The following is a 25,402-nucleotide window of genomic DNA, read 5'->3' as shown; positions in this document are numbered from 1 at the left end:
GTGTCTCTGCATGCAAATAAGAGGTGTTGTAGGTTCTCAACACCATCACAAAAAATACACGTATCATTGTGTAGCATCCCTAACTTTACCAGTCCAGCTTTTGTAGCAATTCGGTCATGGCACACAAGCCACATAGTAAATAATGATATAGGTCGAGTAACATTGTCATAGAACAGACCCCTCCAAGAAACTTTTTGGTGTTGTTCTTGGAAGCCATAATAAAAATTCTTCATCTTGAATTTTTCGAGTTGTTACCAATTCTTTCCATTGCTGCATTTCCAACACCTTGCTTCTTTGTTTGAAAATACTTTTTAGAATCCAAGAGCAGTTATCCCCAATCTGCATAGTCATAATATCTCCATTTTTCAAATAATATGCATGGACCCATCTTATCCAAAGGCTATCCTTTTTAGTACACAGATTCCAAAGTAATTTCACAAGACACGCTTTGTTCCACTCTATGATGTTAATCACATTTAGACCTCCTTGTTTCTTTGAGGCACATACTCTGCTCCACACAACTAGAATTTTTCTCGTAATGGTACCTTTTACTGTCCAAATAAAGGACCTACACATTGCCTCTAGCTTTTTAGTTACACCTTTAGGTAGTGGTATGCACAGCAGTCAGTAACTTGCAGTTCCAAAGATTACACGTTTTATCAATTGAATCCTGCCAGCATAACTCAAAATATGTGCACTTCAATGTTTAATTCTTGATACAGATATTATTGAGAATACAAATAATATGTTCCACTTGTCTATTGGAATCCATTTCTTATCCTTCTTTAATGCTCCATCAGGTATCATCTCTAGACTAGAATCATTATTTAAAATTTTTCTTTGGAGAGGTAACGAGGATGCGAGAAAGATAAATTGGATTAAATGGGATAAAGTATGTAAACTAGATGAGGGAGGGGTTGGTTTAAAGGACTTGCACGTGTTTAACAAGTCCTTACTAGGTAAGTGGATTTGGAAAATAAGAAAAGAGAGATCTGACTTTTGGTTTTAAATGGTGTTTGATAGATACGGTAGTCCCGAGGGAATTAACAGAACTTGGGATAGGAACAGTTCATTGTGGTGGAGATACATTTGCCATATAGATATAGGAGACTTATAAAATGCAGACTCATATTCAGTTAAGGAGAGCTATAATCAGTTTAGTGCGAACAGTAGGTTAGAGTGCAGTAAATCTTGGGTTGCAGTGTGGTCCATTGAGGTTCCCTTAAAAATTTGTGTCTAGCATGGAGGTTATTACACAAGAGAATTCCTACCAAAGATAATCTAGTTAGAAGAGGGGCTATATCGCAGGACAATACTCACTGCGTCAGAGGGTGTGGAGCAGTTGAATCGATATCTTATCTCTTTTTTGAGTGTCCATATTTTGCAGGTATCTGGGACGTTATTAATAGGTGGCTAGGTGTGTCAGGTGTCCTTATAAATGATAGATGGGCGCATTTAGAGCAATTTGAAGGTCTTACCCAGAGCTGTAAAATCTACGCTAGCAGAGCTCGAGTGATTTGGATGACGACCATTGGGAACATATAGAAAGCAAGAAATAACAGTATCTTTAAAAACAAGATCACTTCCACGGATCAATTGATTGAAAACGTTCAGAAACAATCTTGGAACTGGTTGAGTACCAAACACAAATCGATGAAGTGTAACGTATCACAATGGTTTCAGAATCCAAGGATGATGCTCAAGTAGGTGCAGTGCAGGTGCTGATTGTATCTGGTGTTCGTATGCAGATTAGAAGGCTGTAAATTTCTGCTGTCAAGTTGTGGTTTGCTTAGGTATGCATAATAGAGTGGATCGCCCCGCAAGCTGTTCAGCAAGATCCGACAGCGGTTGGGTCTATCACTGTGATACATCGTCAAAGGTGGAGCTGTGACATATTTTCTTTGAATAACCAGAGCGTTGCAATATTATATTTATGATTGCAGTATTGTGTCTGCTAATTTTTTAGTCATTCCGCGTCTGATCAATTCTATTACAAGTCAGTTTGCTATGCTAGATTATTTTCTATTACAGATTGTTTCAGTCTGGTATTGGTAGCTATTAAGGTTTTTATTCTGCAGAATTTAGTAATTGACAATGGTGTAGTTTTAGTATTAAGAATTTGATTGTAATTGGCAGGCCCGGCCCCAACCAGGTGCAGGCAGTGCTACTGCACTGGGCCTCACAATCCTGGGGGCCCCAATTTTCAATATTACTATTGAACAAATATATATATAAAAAAATATGAATCATTAAAAGAAATAGAAACTAAACCGGCACAACTCTCTCACCTCTTTCTATTATCTCTCTTCTTCTCAATAGTATAACAACACAACACAACAGCAACAAAAAAAAAACAGACACTAACCGCTATCAACACCATTGGTCCATCGCCGTTCGTTGAAACACCACACTATAATGAAACTCCGCACCGTAGTAAAACACCGCACTGAAATAAAACGCTCCACTATAACAGAATGCTGCACCGTAACGAAACGTGAACGCAACTCCACCGTCTTATAGGATTTTTTTTCTTTTCTTTATTTCTTTCAAAATCTGGTATGGTATTGTAAAACTAAATGACTATATAGTCATAGGATTTTGAATGTTTTGTAATTTGTTTCATAGGGTTTTAGACAAACCTTAATATGAGGTAGTTATACTGAGAAGAAGAGAAAGATTATTTTTTAGTAATTGATTTTGTTGGGTGTTTTTGTTGTTATTTTTATACTCTGTTGAGACTTGAGTGTTGTTTTAAGATTTGTTCTAATTTTCTAATAGATTTATGATTAAACTTAAGCTATTAATTCTTAATTTCCTCTATAATCTTATTAATGTAATTTATTTTTTTTACTATAATAATTTAATTTATTTTAGGAGCTCAATTTCACAACATGACTGTCAATAGACGTTTGTCGGTAAATATTACAGTTTACTGATTTAATATTTAGGCTCATTTTTAAATTTAGAACAGGGCCTCCGACTTGATTGGACCGGCCCTGATAATTGAAAATGTATATTACTGCCTATTTGTATTAGTTTTGGTGGGAGTACAAGGGGAATGTCTGGTGGTACGTTTTTGTTTTGGATTGTAACGTTATGACACTGCTTGTGCATGGTTATTTCTTTAATATACTTTTGCTTCTTTTTAAAGAAAAGGTTCCACTTGTTATCAAAGACAAAAAGATCAAAATTAAAATTGTTTCAACCATATCCTAAATCAACAATGTTACAAGATAGATCCAACCATTAACCATTCTATCTATTTAAAGTAAAATGTTAGAATTTTTAATTATAAAACTTATAAATGATTTTACAATAAAAAAGTATGATTTTACAATAAAAAAGTCAAAAGATTAATATAATTATTTTAAAGGTAATGTTAACAAAATAATTCTAATGTTAATGATACTATAATTAAAATATTTTAAGTATAATAAAAGAAAATTTCTTTGCCAACCTCCCAACCTTTTAGTTAACCTCTGGTGAAAAACCCAAACTACCCCTGACTTCGGAAATGAACTTCCGAACTGCATGAAAAAGGTGTTTTCGGAAGTTCATCTCCGAAAGCGCCTTTTTTTTTAAAAAAATTGTCTTATTCCAGAAGTTCATTTCCGAAAACACCATTTCGGAAATGAACTTCCGAAACAATGCGCGTTCTGCAGATTAAGCAGAACACTCCCCCTCCCCCATTCATTTACCCTAATCCAACATCAAACAACACCAAAGGCGAAATTTTGTTAAAAGACTTCCAAGGCAACATCAAAGGCTCCAACAAGCTTCCTATACTACATTAAAAAGCACTCCAACCTCTTCAATCGGTAAGCATTATGAGTTTTAGATCTATGCTTAAAATTGATATTAGGGTGTTTACAAATAGGAAAATATGTATTAGGTTAGGTTGGTACTGGTATTTAGGATGTTTAGAATGTGTAGACATAGGTTTAAAGTTTGATTTTGGGGTCTGCCATTGTAGGTTGCAGAAAAGCTCTGCGTAGGGGTGTTTCGGAAGTTCATTTCCGAAAACACCTCCATCCCAGTTTCGGAAATGAACTTCCGAACTGTATCAGAAGTGCATTTTTTTTTGTTTTTTCATTTGTCTCACATATTAATCGATTTCGATTGTTTACAGGAACATGTCAGGCAACCAGCCAGCACGCATCAGACAGGGCAGGGAGTCCCAGACTGCGTCGGCTAGACGCGAGCGGGCGGCGGCGCAGCTGGCGTCGACACGCGGGCGGGGCCGGGGACGCCGTGTGCACGTTCCACAGGACTTGGTGGAGAGTTCATCTGCTTCAGGCTCTAGGAGTAGGCTGGCTCGGGTATCTTCTTCCCGCCAGCGAGAGGAGGAGGATGAGGATGAGGAGGAGGAGGAGGTCATACCGGATGTTGACCCTCCAGTCGGGGAGGAGGAGGAGCAGGAGGAGCAGGAGGTGGATAGCTATCCGGGAGAGCCTTTTGACACTTCCCTGCTGATTCACTACCAGGATCACGTCGCTCGGCGGATCTAGGAGGGAGAGGTATTTTTTTTAACTTAGCCGTTTATTTGTCACCATTTTTTATAATTTTACCGTTTATTTCTCGCTTATTTGTTTTTTTTTGTAACAGGAGAGAGAGCCATTGAAAATGGTGAACCACTCCAGGAAGATTTTCGGTCTGTTTAAACCAGCAGCTCAGTGGTTTAACGACCATGTGCGAGGTTCAGGGCTTAGCGGGCTCTACATGACCGGGTACACCACCATCAGCACCGGCATGCAGGGGGCATTTGTGGAGCGCTGACACAAGGAGACGTCTTCTTTCCACTTGCCGGTGGGGGAGTTGACGATCACCTTGCATGACGTCCAGTGTCTTCTCCACCTGCCTATTAGGGGGCCGCTGTTGGACCACTCCAGGATCCAGAGGGTCGAGGCCATTGAGTGGATGATGCACTATTTGGGCCTGCCGCACGAGGTTGCTCACTTTGAGTGCGTCACGACTTGTGGGCCTCATGTCCGGTTCACTACACTGAGCATCTATTTTGAGTTCCACCTGGACGCGGCGGCCGAGGCCGAGCAGGAGGATAACGGCCTATTCAGGGAGTACCACCGCGGTTGCGCTCTCCGGTGCTGGTACATGCATGTGGTAGGCGCTGCATGCTTTGTGGACAAGAGTGCCAGGTACGTCGACGTGGCCTACCTCCGCTATTTCATGGACCTGGATACTGTTCACCAGTGGAACTGGGGGTCAGCTACTCTGGCATATCTCTACCAGAAGCTGAATGAGGCCTCCAACTGGAGGACGAGGCAGTTGGTCGGATCCTGCACACTGCTTACGGTACGTTTTATTTTAATACATTATCATATTTATTTATTTATATATGTTTCGTATTTAATTTTAATACGTTATCTTGTTTCTGTTTCAGAGCTGGATCATCTCCTACTTCTCCCGCATCCACGGCTTTCACATCGATCCTGCTTACGTGGACGCCATGCCCAGGGCCGCCAGATACGCTCTCCAGAGGGGGAACGATGCGGTGGGACCATACCGTCTGTACTTGGACCGCACGATGCACGACGACGTCACCTGGAGGCCGTTCGTCGACTACGCTCAGATTGTCCCCTTTGACGACATTGCTCTATATTCAAGCTGGTTGGCATGTGGGACCGGCATCATGGTTCGATATCTCCCTGAGCGGTGCATGCGTCAGTTCGGATTCGTGCAACGGATACCCAGGTCACCCTTTGAGGCTGCTCCCGACACTGTGACCCGAGTGCAGCTCACTGCCATATGGGAGCATTGGGAGGATCATGTGGTACCGCTGGAGTACCGTCTCACTCGGGTCACCCAGGACTGGCACAGTGAGGAGGGATACGTCACATGGTTCTACCGGGTGTCACATCCTCTTCTGAGACCCGACATTCCCGGCGCTCCTAGGCCAGCACACGAGGAGATCCTGGAGAACCAGCAGGCCGAGGATGATCACGCCATTGATCTCATGCCGATCTGCCAGCGGATATCGATGCTTGGGCGGGACGCGTTGGGTCGAGGTATCGTGGAGCGGGGCGGTCCAGAGGCAGTCGCCGTGATGGAGATGATCGTCACTGATGCGGACCGTGCGGCGACATACAGGCGGCAGAGGAGGTCTCAGGGGGAGAGGTTTAGGCACACCCAGTAGTGGTCGGGTTTATATATTTTTTGTTATCGGATTGTATCTTTAGCACACTATTTTTATTTTTTTCGGTTTGTATATATTATTTTCATCGGATTAGTATTTTTTTTTGGTTTATTTATCATATTAGTATTTTCAGTTTATCTATTGCTTATTTTATTTGGCGTTTGCGTTTAATTAAAATGCGAGACTGTTATGAAAAACATAAAAAAAAAACACAGTTTCTGCATAATTCGGAAGTTCATTTCCGAAGACACCCCCCATGAGGTGTTTTCGGAAGTTCATCTCCGAAGACACCCCCCATGGGGTGTTTTCGGAGATGCACTTCCGAATTAAGGAATTTTTTTAAAATAAAAAAGCGCTTCGGAAGTTCATTTCCGAAGCAGGGGTATTTTGGGATTTTCGCTGGGGGTGACCCCCATAGGGAGGTGGCCAAAGAAAAAACCTAATAAAATCATGTTTAAAGTTTTAAAAAATTGAATGCACGCATTCTATTAGGAAGATCCTAAAATCTCATATTGATTGGAGATAGAGCATTGAAAAAGTATATATATTGGGACACTCTTCACTTTATCAACCGGTTTTATAAGGTTGAGTTAGGTCAAACTCTAATATGGTATCAGAGCAAAAAGAAAAGAATGCTGAGCGTGAGGGGGTGTATTTGGAAGATCCTAAAGTCCCACATTAGTTGGAGATAGAGCATTGAAAGAGTATATATAGAAGAACACTCCTCACCTTACTAACCGGTTTTATAAGAATGAATTAGGTCAAACTCCAATACATTTTAAGAAAATAATTCTAATTATAGTGTTATTAAATGTGCCATAAGAAACATATTTTAGCATTTCCTTATTTTAATAATCTATATTAAATCTCAATAAAATGTTAAGGTCCCACAATCTCATTACACAACCCCTTGAAAGACGGCAACTTAAAATCAAACCAAACTAAAACACAACCATTTGTCAAAAAATTAAATTTCTTCATTTTCCAACTAATTGTCGTTGACTAATAACAACATTACCAATAACTACATAGGCAAAACTAACGAATCTCTATCCTTTTCTAACAACAAAATAACATAGTTGTCAATTAATTTATTACAAACGTGGTGTCACGATACTCTTCTAGGTGGGTCCCACTAACCCTTACTGTACTTCCCTTCTCATGGTCCCTTAAAACTTCTAACTTCAAACCCTTTTGTTCTCTAACACCCTCAAACACAACACAAGAAGCTTTTTTTTCCTTTTCTTTCAAAAATGTGTAGTTGGAGGTTGCTTCTATGGTTGATTTTCACATTGAGTTTCTTGTTTGAGAAGAAGATGCATTGTCAAGAAATGAATGATTATGACCAACTTGATAACCCTGCTGTTCTTCCCCTTATTACTCAGCTTGTTTATAGCAGGATTTCCAATTTGACTTCAATTCTCAGTCACCAGATTAGTGCAGACTCTAATTTCTGTGTCAAAGATCCGTAAGTCCATTTTTGTTTTTCTGTTTGGCTAATTAGGTAGAGTTCTGAGCTCATTTGGTATGAGCTGTTTCTATAATTGAAAATGAAAAATTAAGTCAAACTGTTTTTTTGATAAGCTGTTCTGGAACATTTTTGTTGGCATGTCATAAGCTGTTTTGTTAATGCTTGGAATGGAAAACTCATGGCTTGAATAATTAGATTCATTAAATTTGTATGTGATTAATGAACAATGCTATTGAATATGAGGTGACTTTTGTGGAATTATTCTTGTGATTTTTATGCTTATAGTGTTTCAAGATTGTGTGTTTTACTTAGGAGGCAATTGAATGTGATATGACAGTGCTTATATCTAGCAAAAGCCGTTCGGTATCGATTTTGTAATACTGATATAGATAATGATTTTATTGTTTCAGGGATTCTGATTGGAATCAAGCCTTTAATTTTTCGTCGGATTTGGGCTTTTTGTCTTCTTGCATTAAAAAGACTAAAGGTATGAAGTACGAACAATGACATGCAGAAACAAACATTACATCCTTTTGCTATTTGCTTCTTGGAAAATGTAGGAACAGATGAGACACTTTCTCTTGCTTTAGATTTTTTTTTTCCTTCTTTTTTCTAAGAAGTCCAGTAGACTTAACTTGTTCATTTTTCGATTAGAAATCTTCAGGAGCTCATATTCAATTTTACGCGCACTTCGTTTTCCATTTGATGTTATAAACGTGTCACCTGCACAACTCTTCTTATGCTTTTTTTTCTGATGAATTTGGCAGGAGATATTACAAACCGCTTGTGTACAGCTGCGGAAGTGAAGTTTTACTTAAATAGTTTAATGGATAGATCTACAAGTGCCAATTATTTAAAGCCTAATAAGAACTGCAATTTAACCTCATGGGTTCCTGGTTGCGAGCCCGGATGGGCATGTAGTGTTCCCCCAAGCGAGAAGATTGACCTTAGAGATTCAAAGGATGTGCCCGCTAGAACTTCAAATTGTCGAGCATGTTGCGAAGGCTTCTTTTGTCCTCACGGTATCACATGCATGATACGTAAGTATAACGAGAATGTGTGAAAATTGTGAATTCTCTCTTCTTTATTGGTGAAGCATAATAACACTAATTATTATAGATATGTATGCCGGAATCTGTGTCTGATGCTTTTATCTCTTTTGGTTTTGGAAATATTGTTCTTGAAGCTTGCCCTCTAGGTTCCTATTGCCCCCTTGCTACACTCAATAAAACAACTGGCGTATGTGAACCGTGAGTTATAATTCTGAACTGTTTTTTTTCCGCAAGGTATTGCGTGTATGCCATGTACTGAACTGATCTATGGATATATTCCTGCAGATATCTTTATCAACTACCTCCAATGCAGCCAAACCATAGCTGTGGAGGAGCAAATATTTGGGCTGATTTTAGTAGCAGTAGCGAAACATTTTGTTCAGCAGGATCCTTTTGTCCAACAACCACCACAAAATTTCCTTGCAGTAGTGGGTATTATTTTGTTCCAACACTTGATTTCCATTTAAACAATCAAAATTGGATCTTAGACGTAAATTATTTGCTATTTCTTCTCCGAACATCTTTATAATACAAAATAGAAGCATTCAATATCTTGGGAACATGAAAACTTTCTAAACTTCATTCAATAATTATCAAAATCATTAAGCAGAATCATAAACATTCAAGAAGCAATGTAAAATGTTTGTTTTGCTTACCTTCTTTCGAGAGTTATAAAATAATTTTTTCTATGTTTATGATACTAATTAATAGGAACTACAAAATAAATTTCTTAACATTTTCTTATCAAAATTTCAGGCATTACTGCAGGACGGGTTCCACATCTGAGAAAAGTAAGATATCATGAATGATGTATGCTTGCAGCAGTATATCTGTGTTAGATTTACTATTCAATCTTTGACTGTTTATATTCAGAGTACATATGACTATTTACTGATTGTTTCTTGTAGGATGTTTCAAGCTAAGTTCATGCAATTCAAATACAGCAACCCAAAACATGCATGCGTATGGAGTTATGCTCATTGTAAGTTGTTATAGGGAGTTATTTGCGCTTTTAGTTAGGTTTTCTTTGTAAAGAAGTTTGATTTTCCTATTTAATAAGAAATATCTTAGTTCTGATTTTAGAGACTTAAATACTTGAACTGAGAGTTGGAAATGCGTGTGCGACGCGTGCATGCACAAGCGTGCAAGGAGGGAGACCAAATTGGTAGAAAGTTAACACTCTTTAACTGCTTATGCAGGCAGCTTTGAGTACATTGCTACTCATTATTTACAACTGTTCTGACCAAGTTCTCACTACTAGGGAAAGGAGAGTAGCAAAATCAAGAGAAGCAGCAGCTAGAAGTGCAAGGAAAACTGCAAATGCAAACCAAAGATGGAAACTTGCAAAAGATGCTGCTAAGAAAGGTGCATCTGGGCTGCAAGCTCAATTATCACGGAAATTCTCTCGTAAGAAGGACGAAGAAACTCTTGAAAAGGTTAAAATTTTAAACCAAGAGACTTCTGAAACAGATGTTGAATTGTTTCCACATTCACAACCTTCTAGCATGATTGGAAGTTCTTCTTCCGTGCCAACTGAAAAGGGGGAACATCCAAGTGGGCTAATGCATATAGTACATGAAATTGAAAATGACCCGCATGTTAACCACAATCCCGATACAAGAAAAGAAACTAGATATAAAAGCGCTATAAAGGAAAAACAACCACATACTCATACACAAATTTTCAAGTATGCATATGCTCAACTTGAAAAAGAGAAGGCTCAGCAACAAGAAAATAAGAACCTTACTTTCTCAGGAGTACTAAAAATGGCTACAAATACTGAGAAAATTAAGAGGCCTTTTATTGAGATTTCTTTCCGAGATCTGACTCTCACACTGAAATCTCGAAACAAACATATATTGAGAAATGTTACTGGGAAAATCAAACCTGGCCGTATCACCGCTGTCATGGGTCCATCAGGGGCTGGCAAGACAACATTTCTTTCAGCTCTAGCTGGAAAGGCATTTGGATGCTTGGTTACTGGTTCAATTCTTATAAATGGAAGGAACGATTCAGTTCACTCGTTTAAGAAAATTATTGGCTTTGTTCCACAAGATGATGTAGTTCATGGAAACTTAACAGTGGAAGAAAATCTCTGGTTCAGTGCACAGTGCAGGTATATTATGTTTTACATTTTAACTGATGTATTTTCTAAAACTCTTGCATATAATATATGTTATCAGCTATGGTGTTAATTCAAATGAAGTTTTGTTAAAGGCTATCAGCTGATTTGTCAAAACCAGAAAAAGTTCTGGTTGTTGAAAGAGTTATTGAATTCTTGGGGCTTCAATCTGTGCGGAATTCCGTAGTTGGAACTGTGGAAAAGCGAGGGATCTCTGGAGGACAAAGGAAGCGTGTAAATGTTGGATTGGAAATGGTTATGGAACCTTCACTTTTGATGTTAGATGAGCCAACATCTGGCCTGGATAGTGCATCATCTCAGCTTCTTCTAAGAGCATTAAGACGTGAAGCTCTTGAGGGAGTGAACATTTGCATGGTGGTTCACCAACCCAGGTAAATTTTAATTCTGTGTTTGCATCATAGGGATGTTTATTGCATCATAGGGACTTATTAATGATTGAATTTTCTGCTTCAGCTATGCTTTGTTCAAGATGTTTGATGACTTGATACTTTTGGGCAAAGGTGGTCTCATGGTCTATCATGGATCTGCCAAGAGAGTTGAAGAATACTTTTCAGGTCTCGGGATCAATGTTCCGGAGCGGATTAACCCTCCGGATTACTATATTGACATTCTGGAGGGCATAGCGGCACCTGGTGAAAGTTCAGGACTCAGTTACGAGGATCTGCCAGTTAAATGGATGCTTCATAATGGATATCCAATACCTCTTGATATGAGGCAGCATGCAGCACAGTTTGATATGCCTCAAAGTGTAAATCCAGCTAATGACATAGACTCCAATGGCTCAGGTGATATTGGAAAGACGTTTGCTGGAGAATTATGGAATGATGTGAGAAATAATGTGGAAGTGCGAGGGGAAAAGATAAAACTTAACTTTTCAAAATCCAAGGATTTATCTGACCGGAAAACTCCTGGTGTATTCAAGCAATATAAGTACTTTCTTATACGGTAAGCCACCTAATGACCTTAGATTTTTGTTAATTTGAAAGTTTCATTTTCCATATAATGTGCCTGCATTTTCTTTTGTTAGTCTCACTCCAAACCAATGTTATCTCAGGGTTGGGAAGCAGCGATTGCGAGAAGCTAGGATTCAGGCAGTAGATTATCTTATTTTATTACTTGCTGGAGCCTGCTTAGGATCAATTACCAAATCGAGCGACCAAACATTTGGAGCATCCGGTTACACCTATACGGTGATTGCTGTATGTAAGTTGCATAAATAATAATAAATCATCGCAAATAATCTCCTCTATTCAGAATTCGTGTGAGCAGTTTTTCATTCATCTGTTTTATTGTTAATTTCAGCTCTTCTATGCAAAATAGCGGCATTGAGATCATTTTCTCTGGATAAATTACACTACTGGAGGGAGAGTGATTCTGGCATGAGCAGCTTGGCTTATTTTCTCTCGAAAGACACAATGGATCATTTTAATACAGTGATCAAGCCTGTGGTCTATTTATCTATGTTCTATTTCTTAACCAATCCAAGATCTACTTTTGCAGCTAATTATATCGTGTTGCTTTGTCTTGTATACTGTGTCACCGGCATAGCATACGCATTGTCCATATTTTTTGAACCTGGTGCAGCTCAGCTGGTGAGTACTTCTACAACAAACATTTACTCAGTCATGTTTTCGCTTCTCGTCTAACTCGATTCTGTATCTTGCAGTGGTCAGTACTTCTTCCAGTTGTTTTGACTCTCATTGCAACACAACCAAAAGATAGTAAAATTTTAAAGGCTATAGCTAATTTATGTTACTCTAAGTGGGCTTTACAAGCATTGGTCATTGCAAATGCTGAAAGGTAAACTAGTATATGATTAAAGCATTTTTCACTACTTCAAGTAATAGCATATCATTTTTTTTACCTCATTTTTACCTTCATTATCTACACTATAGGTATCAAGGAGTGTGGCTCATAACTCGTTGCGGATCGCTTTTAAAAAGTGGGTATAATCTTCATGATTGGAGTCTCTGCTTATCCATGCTCATTCTTATGGGTGTAATCGGTCGTGCAATAGGGTTTTTCTGTATGGTTACCTTCAAAAAGAAGTAAGGCGAAACTTCGTGCTATTGAAGTTTTACGTTTCTAGAATGAGTTGTACAAATTGGGGAGAGTAGTGTGATCAAAATTTGATAGGATTTGTAGTAAAATTTGCAGGATCTCAAGAATGTTTGATTAATTTTTTGGGGGGTGATATTGGTTGTTGAGCAGAATATGTAAGTTGTAGTTGACATCATCATATTATCATGTTAGTAGTGAGATTTTATAAAAGTAAACATTTTCTCTACTAAATCATCTTTCAAGATTCAATTATGTTATGTTTGGGAGTTTGGAGGGGAAGGGAGGGGAGGGCTTTGAAAAATAGGAAGAATTGGGTGAAAAGGGTAAAAAGATTTTGGGTAGGAGGGTTTTGGAGGGTTTGAGTTTATTCATAACAACAAAAACCCCATAAAATGGGGGAACTAAAAAATTGTATTGTAGGAGGGTTTTGGAGGGTTTTGAAGGGTTTACATAAATTTTCCAAATATGATTTAGGTTGTTATAGTATTCTGAAAATTAAAAATTTATTAATGATAATGACTTTTTTATCATTCTAAACAAAATCATTTTTTCAAAAAATGTCAAATATTTTCCTATATTTTTTAAAATTTTTATTTTTGGAAGCCTTCCCCTCCCCTCCCCTCCAAACTCCCAAACATAGCCTTAGATAATCAACTTGAACTTGGTTTATAAATCAAATAACTTCAGTTTGAGTTTAAAATTAAGCTCGTAAAGTAAATTAGTTGGATTTGAATTATGTAATAAATCAAATAACTTTGGTTTGAGTTTAAAATTAAGTTCGTAAAGTAAATGAGTTGAATTTGAATTATGCATAGTGGGTGACTTGAATGAATCAATAGGCTCTTGATATCATAATAGAATTAGAGTTTGACCTATCTTGTACAAAGTGTTATTCTATACAAACTCTTTTCGAACTCATACTTACAAAATTGACTCTAGGGATGATGAAAAATTCTTCCAAAAGTTAAGGAAACCTTTATATATAGGATTAAAATCAACGAGCCAAATCAAAAGGGAAACAGAAAGGTAGAAATCAACAGTCAGATTTTGCATTGAAAATACAAATGAACTCAAGTACACTCAAATGTCCTAGAAAAACGTGTCATGTCCTAACCTACGAGACTAAAGCCACATGTCATAGAAAAATGTGTCATGCCCTAACCTACGAGACTAAAGCCGCCTGAAAAATCTGCGAAACCTCTCAATGATAGGAAAAACATTATTGTCTTTTTTCCCCTACTCTTATAACTACTTCGCGGTCTTCTCACTTTCCTTTACGATCGAATTTGACAACGAGATACCGACCGTGACTTTGAAAAACTTTTCGGCTAAAACATCAGTTCAACTTTCCGACTAAGACAATGAGGTGCCTTTCACAACTATTCTGGGAGGCCATAGGCCCAATATGGAGGAATCCACAGGACCAGTCCAACTATACAAAGCCTAATGAAAATCACGCAAAGTCCAATGAAAACATCTAACGTATGCAAAAACACGTGAGATCCAATGTACTTCAATGTACTTTTTCGATCTCTATTTTTCATTTCACTCATTTTGAACCCCGTGACTAATTTGAGACCACCCGAAGCTACTTTATATAAGGACACGTGAGATCCAATGTACTTTTTCTGATCTATATTTTTCACTTCACTCATTTTGAACCCCGTAACTGATTTGAGTTCACCCAACTCTACCGCATCAAAGATCAATACCACTGCTTCAAGAATTCAACACCGTCTTATAATTTGGTATATATGTTATTTAATTGTTATTATCGAGAGAAATTTTCTACGTTGAAAATTTTGTATGTATGTTATTTAATTTAGTTATTATTGTACATGGAATTAGATTTCACCATCTCCTTATTTAATTACACGCGTGGAAAAAAAATCCCCTATAAAGAAACAAATTTATTTGAGTTTTTTTTTCCAACAGTCACTTCGCCTCTCCTCTCCTTAAGGTATGTTTGGATTGATGGAATACAATGAAATGGAGCAGAGTAGAATGAAATAAGATTATGTTCCATCGTTTGAATTGATTAAAAACGGATGAAATTAAGCGGTATCAATTGGACTGCATTCCATCTCATTCCATCATTTTTTGTACCCTTCGATTTAAGCGAAATGAAAAAATTGCTCTATTCCATCATAAAGTACCCAGACAATGGAATAGCGTATTTATTCCATTCCGCTCCATTCCTTCCGCTCCGCTCTTTTAATTTTTATTGTATCCAAACATAAACATAAACATAAACGTCAAGATGTCATCTACCATGTCATACTAAATGGATGATGGTGTTGTATCAGTTCAGCTTCAAAGAAGTATAACACAGATATACAGTAACAACTTACATTTCATATAAATGTAGGAATGAGAAATAAAAAAATAGTTTCAAATACATGCTATGAGTCAGTGAATATACAATAACTAGTTTCTTTTCTTTTTGAACTGTATATAGAAAATTAAAAAAATCAAAAAACTTTCTAGTTCCTTCAGCAGCTACCACTTCACTGTATATCTAATCATTTCTTGAATTGCTGTCTGATTAGTCATTTCCAGATAATGTCACCCAGAAATTTGAGAGCAGGAACACCTCTTATCTCAACATCAACAAGTGGTGCTTGGATCATCGATAAGGTCGAGAGCTCTGGATCACTCTGAATCATATCAAGAGCACGCGTTTGATCCTGAAAAGTTTGTATGCGGTAAGATTTTGCCCTTCATTTTTGGTTACATTGTTTTATTAATTGAATTATCATTCAGCTTAAAACCAGTGGAAAATTAGAATAGCAAACAGTTAAAGTACCTTTCTTTTCACGGCACAAAACTTGCAATCGGATGCGGATGGTGGAAGAATCTGATTGACAATGAGTCTCTTCACAGGAACACTTTCCTTCTTCAAGGAGGCACTCAATCTAGATGACTCACTAACTGCCATCACCTTAAGGATTAAAGACAGATTTAAGTAATTACTTAGCCAGCTCTGTCTTTCCAATACAATGAATATGAGGTTTAAGTAATTTCTAGGTCATACCGTGGGGATTGTAACAATAACAAATTCTGTTGCATCAGTGTCACGGAAAAGCTCGCGCACTTTTATCATCCTCTCTCTAAGCTTCTCCAATTTGTCAGCCTGTATCATCAAGATATGGAAAATGGTAAGCATGTTATGATGAAACTAAACGGAACAGTAACCCAATAATATGAATCTTACAGCATCTTGACGAGTATTTTCTTGCCCAAACACGGATTTAATTGCAGAAGTAGCAGAAGCTATCTTTTGTCTTAGCTGCAGCAGCATAAAGGCATTAACACAATTTGATAAAAACATATTCATAATGAATATAGATATGTGAATGTGGTTTTCATTTATTATTATTAAAATTAGCAGTGATACCTTTAGTATTTTTCCGATGGATGCATCCAAGAAATCAGGTAACGACAATAAACGTAATGTATGACCCTATTCAGGAAAATGTGTAAATGCTATTAGATAATGTCCAAAAACAAAGCAGATATGAAATATATAACTATTAGCATTTTGCTCACTGTAGGTGCCGTATCAAATACAATGCGAGTGAACATGTTATATTCCGGCGATTCAAGAAATTGCATAACCTGGCAAGAAGATTTTATTTGTTAGTAGAGCAAAAAAGGATTCATTGCACGAATAATTAGATTAGTAAATAAACAAGTCACCAGAGAGCATAAGAAAAATGCATGCCTTTGAAATCGCAATAGCTTCATCCAGTCCAGGAGGAGGTGTATCCAGTAATTCTCCCAGTTTTAGCTCTCCTAACTTTTGCAACCAAAGAATGAAACAACGCGTTTTAAGGAAGGAAGCTTATAATGAAGCAAAACGAGTTATATTCAAGTATTTCCTAATCTTGTTTTACGAGATTTCTTAAAATTTAAATACGTTAAGGTGTGCTACAGATTAGAAAAACGTTAATGTATTCTATAAGCATTCTATACATAAATAAGTTTTTACCTGGTCTACTATCATTCCAAGACCCATGCCATCCATGAAATCTTTGACTCCAGTACTTCCACCATTTTGTTTAGCTGCATCTCTGAAATCTTCCCTAGCCTTATCAGGGTTTATCTGCAAATCAAGTAAGGAACTACAAAAGTTAGAAAACACATAACAAACTGCAACATAACAATAAACGGCGCACATAATATTAAGTATAATATTGATCTATTTTACAGAAACTCGAGCTTACTTCAAGCGCAAAAAGTGGAGAATCAGGTCCATCCACTTGTACCAATGCTCCCCCTGCCAAATCCTACCAAGCACACACACAATCAGAACTTGAAGCAGGTAACAGTTAAGCAACATAAAAACTAGAAAGCATGTGATTAACCTGAGCAAAAGAATCACTCAAAGAATGTGCTGGATCGGTGGAAACTACGAGCGTAGGATGTCCATTATTTGCAAACTTAACAGCAAGTGAAGCAGCACAGCTTGTCTTCCCTACCCCTCCTTTCCCACCTAGCATGTAATACTTCCTCTCAGTACTAGCAACCATGTCATCAAACCCCGCTATTGATTCTGTAGGGGTAGCCACTGATCTCACTGACAACAAAGCAAAGTAAAAACCATAAAAATACATTGTCAAATTCTCAACAAGTACAAAAATAGCCCAAATTACTAAAGCAATGTACTCTCTGATTGAAGGTGTGTCCGACACTAACACGGCCTCGAGTACATTAAATTATTTCAATTAAGTTAGTAATGTATAAAATCAGAATAAGCATACTCATTAACATAACATAAGATAACCCCTCTTTATCGGGAAGTGAAAATTGAAGCAATATAAAGAAATAGGAAAAAGATTGAACCTTGAAGAGACTTGGTGGGTGATTTAGTGGAAGAACGCAAGGAAAGAAAGGTGAGGGATTTGTGGAAAGGGAGGACATGAAATGAGGTGGGAGGGAAAGAGAGAAGAGATTTTGTGGGTAATGGATTTGTTATGCGAAGAGAAGATGAAATAGCAGAAGCAGAGTGGCATGCCATTTTCTTCTTCAACTTCAATTCAATTCGGTTCTTGTAATCCCTTTTTTCTTTGTTTTTGTTATGGCTATTTGCTTTTCGTTTACTCTATTTTCTGAGACGGTCACCAAGTTTGCTAATTACACTGATTTCTTGGACTGGGTTGGGATGCGGCCACGGCAAAAAGAAAAAAACCCGGAAATAGATAGAGTTAAAAAATAGACCAAAAATATAATTTGCTTAAATGTATTTAAAAATTAATATAATATAATAATAATAAAGTAATATTATGCAAATGAAGTACGTAATTGGATTTAATAATTTTGTATTGTGATTACATATAATTTTTTTTAAAATTTTTAGGGTTAACATCTTGTTGAAGACTTATGACTTGAGTTCCGTTTCGAATTCTATTAGATGTTAATTATTATTTATTGAGTCGATTCATATAGAAATTTGTTCTAACTTTAAATAACCTCCACTAGTGGATTGTGACATTTGGTCTCATATATAGACACAACTTGGATGATAAGATTTATCCTTATACAAAGTTTTGTTATGGATTTAAATTGAGCCTCCAATATAGAGTTATTTTTCTGTCTTTAAATGGAGCTCCACTAGTGGATAGTGGAATCAGTCACTTATAGAGAGCTTTAAATGGATTTAATTAGTGGATAGTGAAATTGATTTACTTTAAATAGACCTCATGTTAATTGATAGTGAGATAGATTGACTTTAAAAGGACCTCGACTAATAGAAGGAGGGATTGGTCTCCTGCACATAATTTTTCTATGTTTGTTATGGTTATAAATGGACCACCGCTAGTTATTGGTGAGATTAATCCCCTATACAAAGCTATGTTAATTGTTCTGGATGTTCTGGCTTTAAATGGATCCTTGTTAGTGGACTGTGACATTCCAATACAGAGCTTTGTTATAGTTCCTTTGGATTTAAATGGTCCCCTGCTACTAAACAATGGGATTGATCCCTTGTATAGAGAGCATTGTTTTGCCTTTAAATAAACTATCAGCTAATGGAATATGTAATTAGTCCTCTTAAATTAAGTGATTAAGTTAAGTTCTAAATTCATGTATTGAACTGATCTATATAAAGCTCTAATCTAGTTTTAAATAGACCCTCCATTAATAGACGGTGGAACCGGTCGTCTCTTAAATTAGTCAATTTCATTAGGTATTAATAATTTATGTGTTAGGACAATTCTTACATAATTCTATTCTTTATTTAAATGAATAACATATACTTGTTTTAAACATGTAAAAGGGTAATAAAAAAATTAAAAATAGCTCCATTAAAAAAGAGAGAATCCCTAAAATACTAACATTTGCTTATAGTTTATCTTTGTTTTGGTTTTAATACCATTGATTTAGTTTGAATATAATTTTTTATTAATTCTCTTATATGTTTAGAAATGACCATCACTTATTCTTTTTTCTCTATTCTTCTTTTTCTTCTCTATTATCTCTATTAATTCCACTATCTCTTTTTATTATAAAATTATTTTAGTTTAAAGAGAGAAAGTAAAACTAAAAGAGAGATAGAGAGCTAGAAGATGGATGAAGAAAAGAAAGAGAAGTTGTGAAAGACAATGTGTGTCCATCGTTTTGGTGAAACACACTGACACACTGACACAAGATCGGTGAAATAATGTTCATTCAAGTTGTGTGGATATTTCTTATATACACATAAATAAATCTTATAACAAAGTGGAGCAAAATAGAATGGAGCAAATTGGAGATTTCATTCCATTGTTTGTAAAAAATTTATAATTTGACGAAACGAAACAAAAAAATGTGTTCATTCCATAGCATTCCTTCCAATTGTGCGGAGTAAAAATTGTAGAAATGGATGAAATAAAATAGAATGAATTTCATCATATTTCGTTTCGCTTCATCCATTATTCTCATATTCAAACAATAAAATCTGATTAAATATCATTTCATTTTATTATATTAGATTCCACCGATCCAAAACACCTTAGATGACTAAAGTTAGAGGTTTATCTTGTTGTCGATCGTTTAAGCACAAAAGACAAAAAATATTGTTACAACAAACATGATCATTCTAAACAGTTTCATTTCCATTATTATTCATGAGAATGATATATATATATATATATATATATATATATATATATATATATATATATATATATATATATATATATATATATATATATAATTGGTTGAAAATTAATACGGTCGCCAATCATACGGCCTTTTATTTTTAATTTGTTGTTGGATGATTTGGAAATCTCGTAACGAAGAATCCTTCAAAGACTAGTCGCTCTCTCTAAAATATTTTTAGTCAAATAACTACTCTTTTACACTCTACCAAGCAAGCTTTTGATGGTTCTAATAAGATATTAACTACTAAACTCGTGTCTTGGCACCCTTCCCCAGAAAATGTGATAAAGGTCAATGTAGATGGTAGTTCCATTGGTAATCTAAGGTCATCCAACTTTAGTGATCTTTTGAGAAACTCTTCTAAAGGTTGGGTCATAGATTTTGCATGAAGCTGTGGTTTCACCTCTAATATTAAGGTCGAAGTCTCATGGTCTTGTTATCACTTGGAATCATGGTTTCCAAAATGTAATTTGCGAGCCTGTCAAACGACCGTGAAGTTTATTCAAGAGAGTGTCTTCTCCTCTTCCTTATGTAATTTGCGAGCCTGTCAAACGACCCTGAAGTTTATTCGAGAGAGTGTGTCTTCTCCTCTTCCTTATAAATCTCTGATAAATTATATTCAATCTCTTATCTATAATTAGTGATAATTTGTCCTTATTTACACTTATTTACACGTCACATGAAGGGAGTGCTAGTGCTAATTGACTTGCTAAATTAAGAGTCTTGCTTGTTATGCGAAGAGAGTGTATTGTTTATGGAGAACATATTCAATCAACTATTTTCCTTTGAGTTTGTTCGTTTCACTTCTACAGACATAACATATTCAATTTGTATTTGCTAATATGATGAGGAAGAAGAAAATATTACTTAAACTTTAGAGATATATCATATATCACAATTTATTGAAGGATTATGATAATATGTCATAGTTATTACGGATCGTGATACCACATTAAAAATAATTGAATTTTATATGGTTAGGTTATAAGATGGGAATTTTATATAGAAAGCTCAATACACTACACCTCCATGACTGTAGGATCTGATCAGGGATCAGTATTCTCGCTTGTGCTAAACACCATCTACACAATAGAAATATTATATAGTGATTCATGCAAATCCCATAACATGAATGCAGATATGATACACGATATAAGATCCATCAAAAGCATTCCTTCCACTCTATATATTTGAATGTGACAAATATTTCAGTATGTACCAAAAATAAATAAAGATAAGATGACATTGAATGAGACATTTTAAATCTCAGAATAATCACAAGACTTAATGCATCCTTCCAATATCTCAGTGCTACAAAACACCAACAATTGTTACTTTCCCAACACTTTTAATCTCATACATGACATTGTATGAGTTTACAAAACACCAACAAATGTTACTTTCCCTCACCCTTCCAATATCTCAGTGCTACACTAATGCAGCCTATATATATATTTGGTCAAATTGTACCTTTCAAGATTGTTTTCCAGCTATATCTTCCAATGTAAGATTTAGTGTATCAACTGACCCTCTTCTAACTTCTTCTCCCCGAGTAGCCAGGAAGTCCTCAATGCTTCCTGGTTCGCCAAACCATCCAAGGTGATCTGCAATCAAGTGAAGATTATTACATCCACCGCATCTTGCTACCACTACACCTTTCTCATATGATTCACGACAAACTGTCTTAATGGACCTCGTTTCACAGACCTTGCAGGTGAAAATCATAGCAAGATCGTGCCTTGAGGATGTTTTCAAATTGGAATTAGCCGAAAACTTTATGGCAGAGTTCTCGGTAATGCTCATGGATGTAGGGACATTATCTGAGTTCACATTAGACTTCAAGGTATCGGCTTCATTGTTTTCTACATCTTCAGAAACGGGTTTATTTGGATTTGTCAGTGTCGAGGCCTCCCTTTTAAGAAATCCATATCTGTTTAATATTGTATTGATAGAAGAATGCCAAGAGGAAGCTGCCAATAAACATAACAAAGAAATATTAATAAGAAAGACTTGCACATGGGAAGTGTAGGGAGAGAGAGCTAGTACAAAATCCTCCATTTGTAATGCATAAGCTCAACTTATTACAATTGTCACAATATGGATAAAGAGGAAAATATCAGATTGTTTAAAGCAGGTTCAACTTAAGTTAACAATACCTAACTGAATATTTCAATAGATGCAGGTAGTAAAATCTAACTGAAGTTATCTAGAATAGGCCTGCATTGCTTCTGACCAGTGTTTTGAACCCGGCCAGTTAATGAACAAGAAAGTTAATTCAAGGTTTAGTATCAAATTACGTTGACCCATTTTTGTGCAGTGTCACATAGTTGCATAAAAATATAACAAACAATTAAATAACTTCTTACAAAACCATCCTTGCACGGTGTTCCGGGTCGGCTAGAGGCCTAATAATCCAAAGGTCCAATAACCAATCCAAAGTGATAAAGTATTGGAAGAATAGTGAACACACTACTCCAAGACTCGTATTCGATCCACACCACGGACGGTTATTCCCCGTTGGATATCATACCACTTGGGAAAGTGAAGGGATCTCTAGCCGCTCATCAATACATAAGGGATCTCACACAAGACCTATGCTCTAACCATAATTTACTCCCACAGTACTTTTCACTCAGTAACTAACTTGGACGCTGGAGTGCTAATCATGCAAATCCACCTCCTCTCCGCCGTACTGGAAGCTTCTCCACTACACTGTTATCTGTTTGATTAATTCTAACATGCTTGCTTTGAACTAAAATTCACGCCCTAATTTAAATCACTTCAATAATTTGCTTTAACAAAAGAAATAAAATTATAGACAGAGCAAACGCAAGTAAATGCACCCAAAAATGTGAAATTATGACAAAGAAATCAATAATAATCAGAGTAGCAATTCAAAGGTTTTATAAATGAGGAATCCCTAAAAAAACATCATCTTGGATAAGCTCAGCAATTTCCAGTGGCAATTATGAGAAATTCCAGAAATAAGAGAAACACGGAGAGAAATTAGCAAAGAAGAAAAGAATAGCTAGTTATGATGAATTTGATACCTTGAACGATGGGGAAGCGATCAGATTGGAATGGTTGTGTTGGAACGAATCGCCTCTGCAACCGCAAAATCCTCGCCAGCGCCGCCATACTATGCTGTGCTCCTCAACTTTTCTAAGAATTTGGACTTCTCATATTTTCAAGTCATCCCTAAAATTGAACCTCACACCCCCGTATTTTGATAATACCAAAAATATTATTGATTAAAAAAAACAAAATATTTGAATGAATTTTTTTACAGATTGCTACAAATGGAAGGGTGAAATACAACTTTATTGAGTTGAAGACCGATTAAGATTTGATAGTCATGTGGAGATCATTACGCCGTAGGTTAACTAAGGGGTTGATCGAGTTTGATGCGCAAATTTCAAGATCTGTCGACGACATAATCAAGATGCTAAAATGATCATCTAATAGTGTCTAGGTTTTCATGTTTCGTTATTTTTAATTTATGTTCGTTGTAATGTTTTAAGTTATGTTCAACTTCAAATCGAAACATGTAATCAATAAAATACTATGTAATAAAAAGTATTGTGCTAAGTAGTTTGAGTCACAAAATATACAAATAATACAATTGTCAAATCAAATAACTAAATAGGCCTTCACTGGCTATGTGTGTTGCCCAAGATAATCTAGTAAAAACCTCACCATCTGGGTTTATCAAACTCATGAGGTTACCCATAATAACAACGATCATCTGCAGGCGCTCTTGGTCATCTGTGCCTGGTGGAGGTGGTGGCACGTCGCCAACCTGTAATGTGTATCGTGCTGAACCCTCACTCCATTATCTCTAATGGCACGAGAAAAGCTGATGATGTGACTTTGAAACCACCTGTCAATGCCACTAGCTGGAACTTCCAAAATCGGGCGTGGGATGCACTGGACATACCATATTGTCGCAGACACATCTCAAGCAAGTGTCTCGCCACTAAGGTCTCCCACCTCATATGAACTAATATAAAGAAGACTCATCAAACTCACGGTGGGCCCTGTGAGCTGTGTATGGTGTCTAGATGAAATCATCTATTCTCAGAGGATTAAGCTTCCTCTTGTACTATGCAACACCACCTGGATGTGATTGCGTGGCCTTCCATCTTCTAGCCTTCCATCTCCCATATATAGAACTGATAAAAAAGACATACACAATAAATAATAATTAAGAACTAAACACCAAATAACAATTAAATAAGAACTGAACACCAAATAACTTGTGGTATACTTCGAATAGAACTGAATAACTAGCAAGTTTTTTGGTCTCAAAGACAATCGCAACTCTAAGTGTCATATACAACATGGTCAATTCAGCGCATCCCCAAGCTCAGTTGCTAGTCTCAAGGCTACTGAACAACCATAGGTATTGAGCTTCAATATAAACATGACGCTCCTTGTGTTGTTGCTCGACAAAAGCATACCGAAGTGAAACGTCAAGCATGGTCAGTGAGCAGTCGACGAACTCCAAGAGACCAAAACCAACAACAATACGCTCGACCTGCTCAAGCATCAGACTGAGTGGGATGTTCTTCATCTGTCACCTTCAGCGGTTGACAGTCCTATAACAAAACACCAAATAACAATTAAATAAGAACTGAACACCAAATAACTTGTGGTATACTTCGAATAGAACTGAATAACTAGCAAGTTTTTTGGTCTCAAAGACAATGGCAACTCCAAGTGTCATATACAACATGGTCAATTCAGCGCGTCCTCAAGCTCAGCTGCTAGTCTCAAGGCTACTGAACAACCATAGGTATCGAGCTTCAATATAAACATGATGCTCCTTCAACGGTTGACGGTCCTGTAACAAACAAGGTTAAAATTTATTAATAAACTTTCAACACATCGTAGAACAATAATAAATTACGTGTAGTTAAACATAAAACATATATACCCCTCCCTGTCATAATTTGTATGTGACATGGTCAACATACTCCGTGAGCACTGATCGATCATTGGGTCCTCCCAAGAATGCTCCACCAGTGTGAACATATGCCTCAGTAGAAGCACGAGATGTAGCGTCTATATCACTAGGAGTATCATCATCGTCAATATGAGGTATGAGAGCCACCTCTACATCAGTAGCCGGCGCAGAAACCTCCTCATCAGCAACCGGCACAAGAACATCCTCATCAGCAACCTCAGCAACATGAACCTCCTTAGCACAAGGTACCTCCTTAGCAACAACTCTAGCTGCTCAGCGTCGGGGTACGTGGAACTGACCCGACACCTGCTCATCCATCTGTTTTCGATGAGAGTCGTTCGAAGCAACTCGTCCAGCCCGTAGCTGGGAAGCCTCTGCCTCAACACCCCTAGCCCCGCCTGCCGCTCTATTACCTGCC

At 36.8% G+C, this 25,402-nt stretch overlaps 3 protein-coding genes across 4 annotated transcripts; 1 reads left to right on the top strand and 2 right to left on the bottom strand.

Moving 5' to 3' along the window:
* The first annotated feature begins 7,331 nt into the window (after positions 1-7,331).
* On the top strand, positions 7,332-13,130 carry LOC131643748 (ABC transporter G family member 28-like). 2 transcript variants are annotated; one of them, XM_058914051.1, is made up of 14 exons: positions 7,332-7,619; positions 8,033-8,109; positions 8,390-8,662; positions 8,809-8,872; positions 8,960-9,106; positions 9,431-9,465; positions 9,583-9,656; positions 9,874-10,790; positions 10,892-11,188; positions 11,271-11,762; positions 11,872-12,020; positions 12,120-12,409; positions 12,484-12,617; positions 12,713-13,130. In XM_058914051.1, the coding sequence occupies exons 1-14, from the start codon at positions 7,405-7,407 to the stop codon at positions 12,867-12,869; spliced, it is 3,321 nt and encodes a 1,106-aa protein (XP_058770034.1). In that variant the 5' UTR covers positions 7,332-7,404; the 3' UTR covers positions 12,870-13,130. The 2 variants fall into 2 exon arrangements, with proteins under 2 accessions (XP_058770034.1, XP_058770035.1); XM_058914052.1 differs by lacking the exon at positions 7,332-7,619 and having other exon boundaries at positions 8,075-8,178.
* A 2,126-nt stretch (positions 13,131-15,256) lies between these two features.
* On the bottom strand, positions 15,257-18,055 carry LOC131613647 (ATPase GET3B-like). Its single transcript, XM_058885298.1, has 11 exons — positions 17,724-18,055; positions 17,246-17,457; positions 17,105-17,167; positions 16,870-16,983; positions 16,603-16,677; positions 16,428-16,496; positions 16,276-16,341; positions 16,093-16,167; positions 15,913-16,011; positions 15,685-15,819; positions 15,257-15,565 (listed from the first exon to the last, which is right to left on the bottom strand). Exons 1-11 carry the CDS (start codon positions 17,896-17,898, stop codon positions 15,428-15,430), a joined length of 1,221 nt encoding a protein of 406 aa, XP_058741281.1. The 5' UTR covers positions 17,899-18,055; the 3' UTR covers positions 15,257-15,427.
* A 3,116-nt stretch (positions 18,056-21,171) lies between these two features.
* Positions 21,172-23,228, bottom strand: LOC131613641 (uncharacterized). Its single transcript, XM_058885293.1, has 2 exons — positions 23,069-23,228; positions 21,172-21,988 (listed from the first exon to the last, which is right to left on the bottom strand). The coding sequence occupies exons 1-2, from the start codon at positions 23,154-23,156 to the stop codon at positions 21,492-21,494; spliced, it is 585 nt and encodes a 194-aa protein (XP_058741276.1). The 5' UTR covers positions 23,157-23,228; the 3' UTR covers positions 21,172-21,491.
* Between the last annotated feature and the right edge of the window lie 2,174 nt (positions 23,229-25,402).

The sequence above is a fragment of the Vicia villosa genome, linkage group LG1, assembly GCF_029867415.1.
Source record: "Vicia villosa cultivar HV-30 ecotype Madison, WI linkage group LG1, Vvil1.0, whole genome shotgun sequence".
NCBI classification, from domain to species: Eukaryota; Viridiplantae; Streptophyta; class Magnoliopsida; order Fabales; family Fabaceae; genus Vicia; species Vicia villosa.
The sequence above is the reverse complement of the archived record's forward strand: the minus strand, read 5'-3'. Positions and strand labels throughout refer to the sequence as shown.

What these genes read in the sequence shown, in the direction of transcription:
- LOC131643748 (XM_058914051.1), top strand. Translation starts at nt 7,405, where the DNA reads ATGTGTAGTTGGAGGTTGCTTCTATGGTTGATTTTCACATTGAGTTTC. An exon ending in CGGTATCACATGCATGATAC is followed by an intron (nt 8,663 to 8,808) that starts GTAAGTATAACG and finishes TTGTTCTTGAAG; the next exon opens with CTTGCCCTCTAGGTTCCTAT. An exon ending in GGGTTCCACATCTGAGAAAA is followed by an intron (nt 9,466 to 9,582) that starts GTAAGATATCAT and finishes TGTTTCTTGTAG; the next exon opens with GATGTTTCAAGCTAAGTTCA.
- LOC131613647 (XM_058885298.1), bottom strand. Translation starts at nt 17,898, where the DNA reads ATGGCATGCCACTCTGCTTCTGCTATTTCATCTTCTCTTCGCATAACA. An exon ending in TGAGTGATTCTTTTGCTCAG is followed by an intron (nt 17,168 to 17,245) that starts GTTAATCACATG and finishes TGTGCTTGGTAG; the next exon opens with GATTTGGCAGGGGGAGCATT. An exon ending in CTCCACTTTTTGCGCTTGAA is followed by an intron (nt 16,984 to 17,104) that starts GTAAGCTCGAGT and finishes CTTGATTTGCAG; the next exon opens with ATAAACCCTGATAAGGCTAG.
- LOC131613641 (XM_058885293.1), bottom strand. Translation starts at nt 23,156, where the DNA reads ATGGCGGCGCTGGCGAGGATTTTGCGGTTGCAGAGGCGATTCGTTCCA. An exon ending in TCGCTTCCCCATCGTTCAAG is followed by an intron (nt 21,989 to 23,068) that starts GTATCAAATTCA and finishes GTTTATTGGCAG; the next exon opens with CTTCCTCTTGGCATTCTTCT.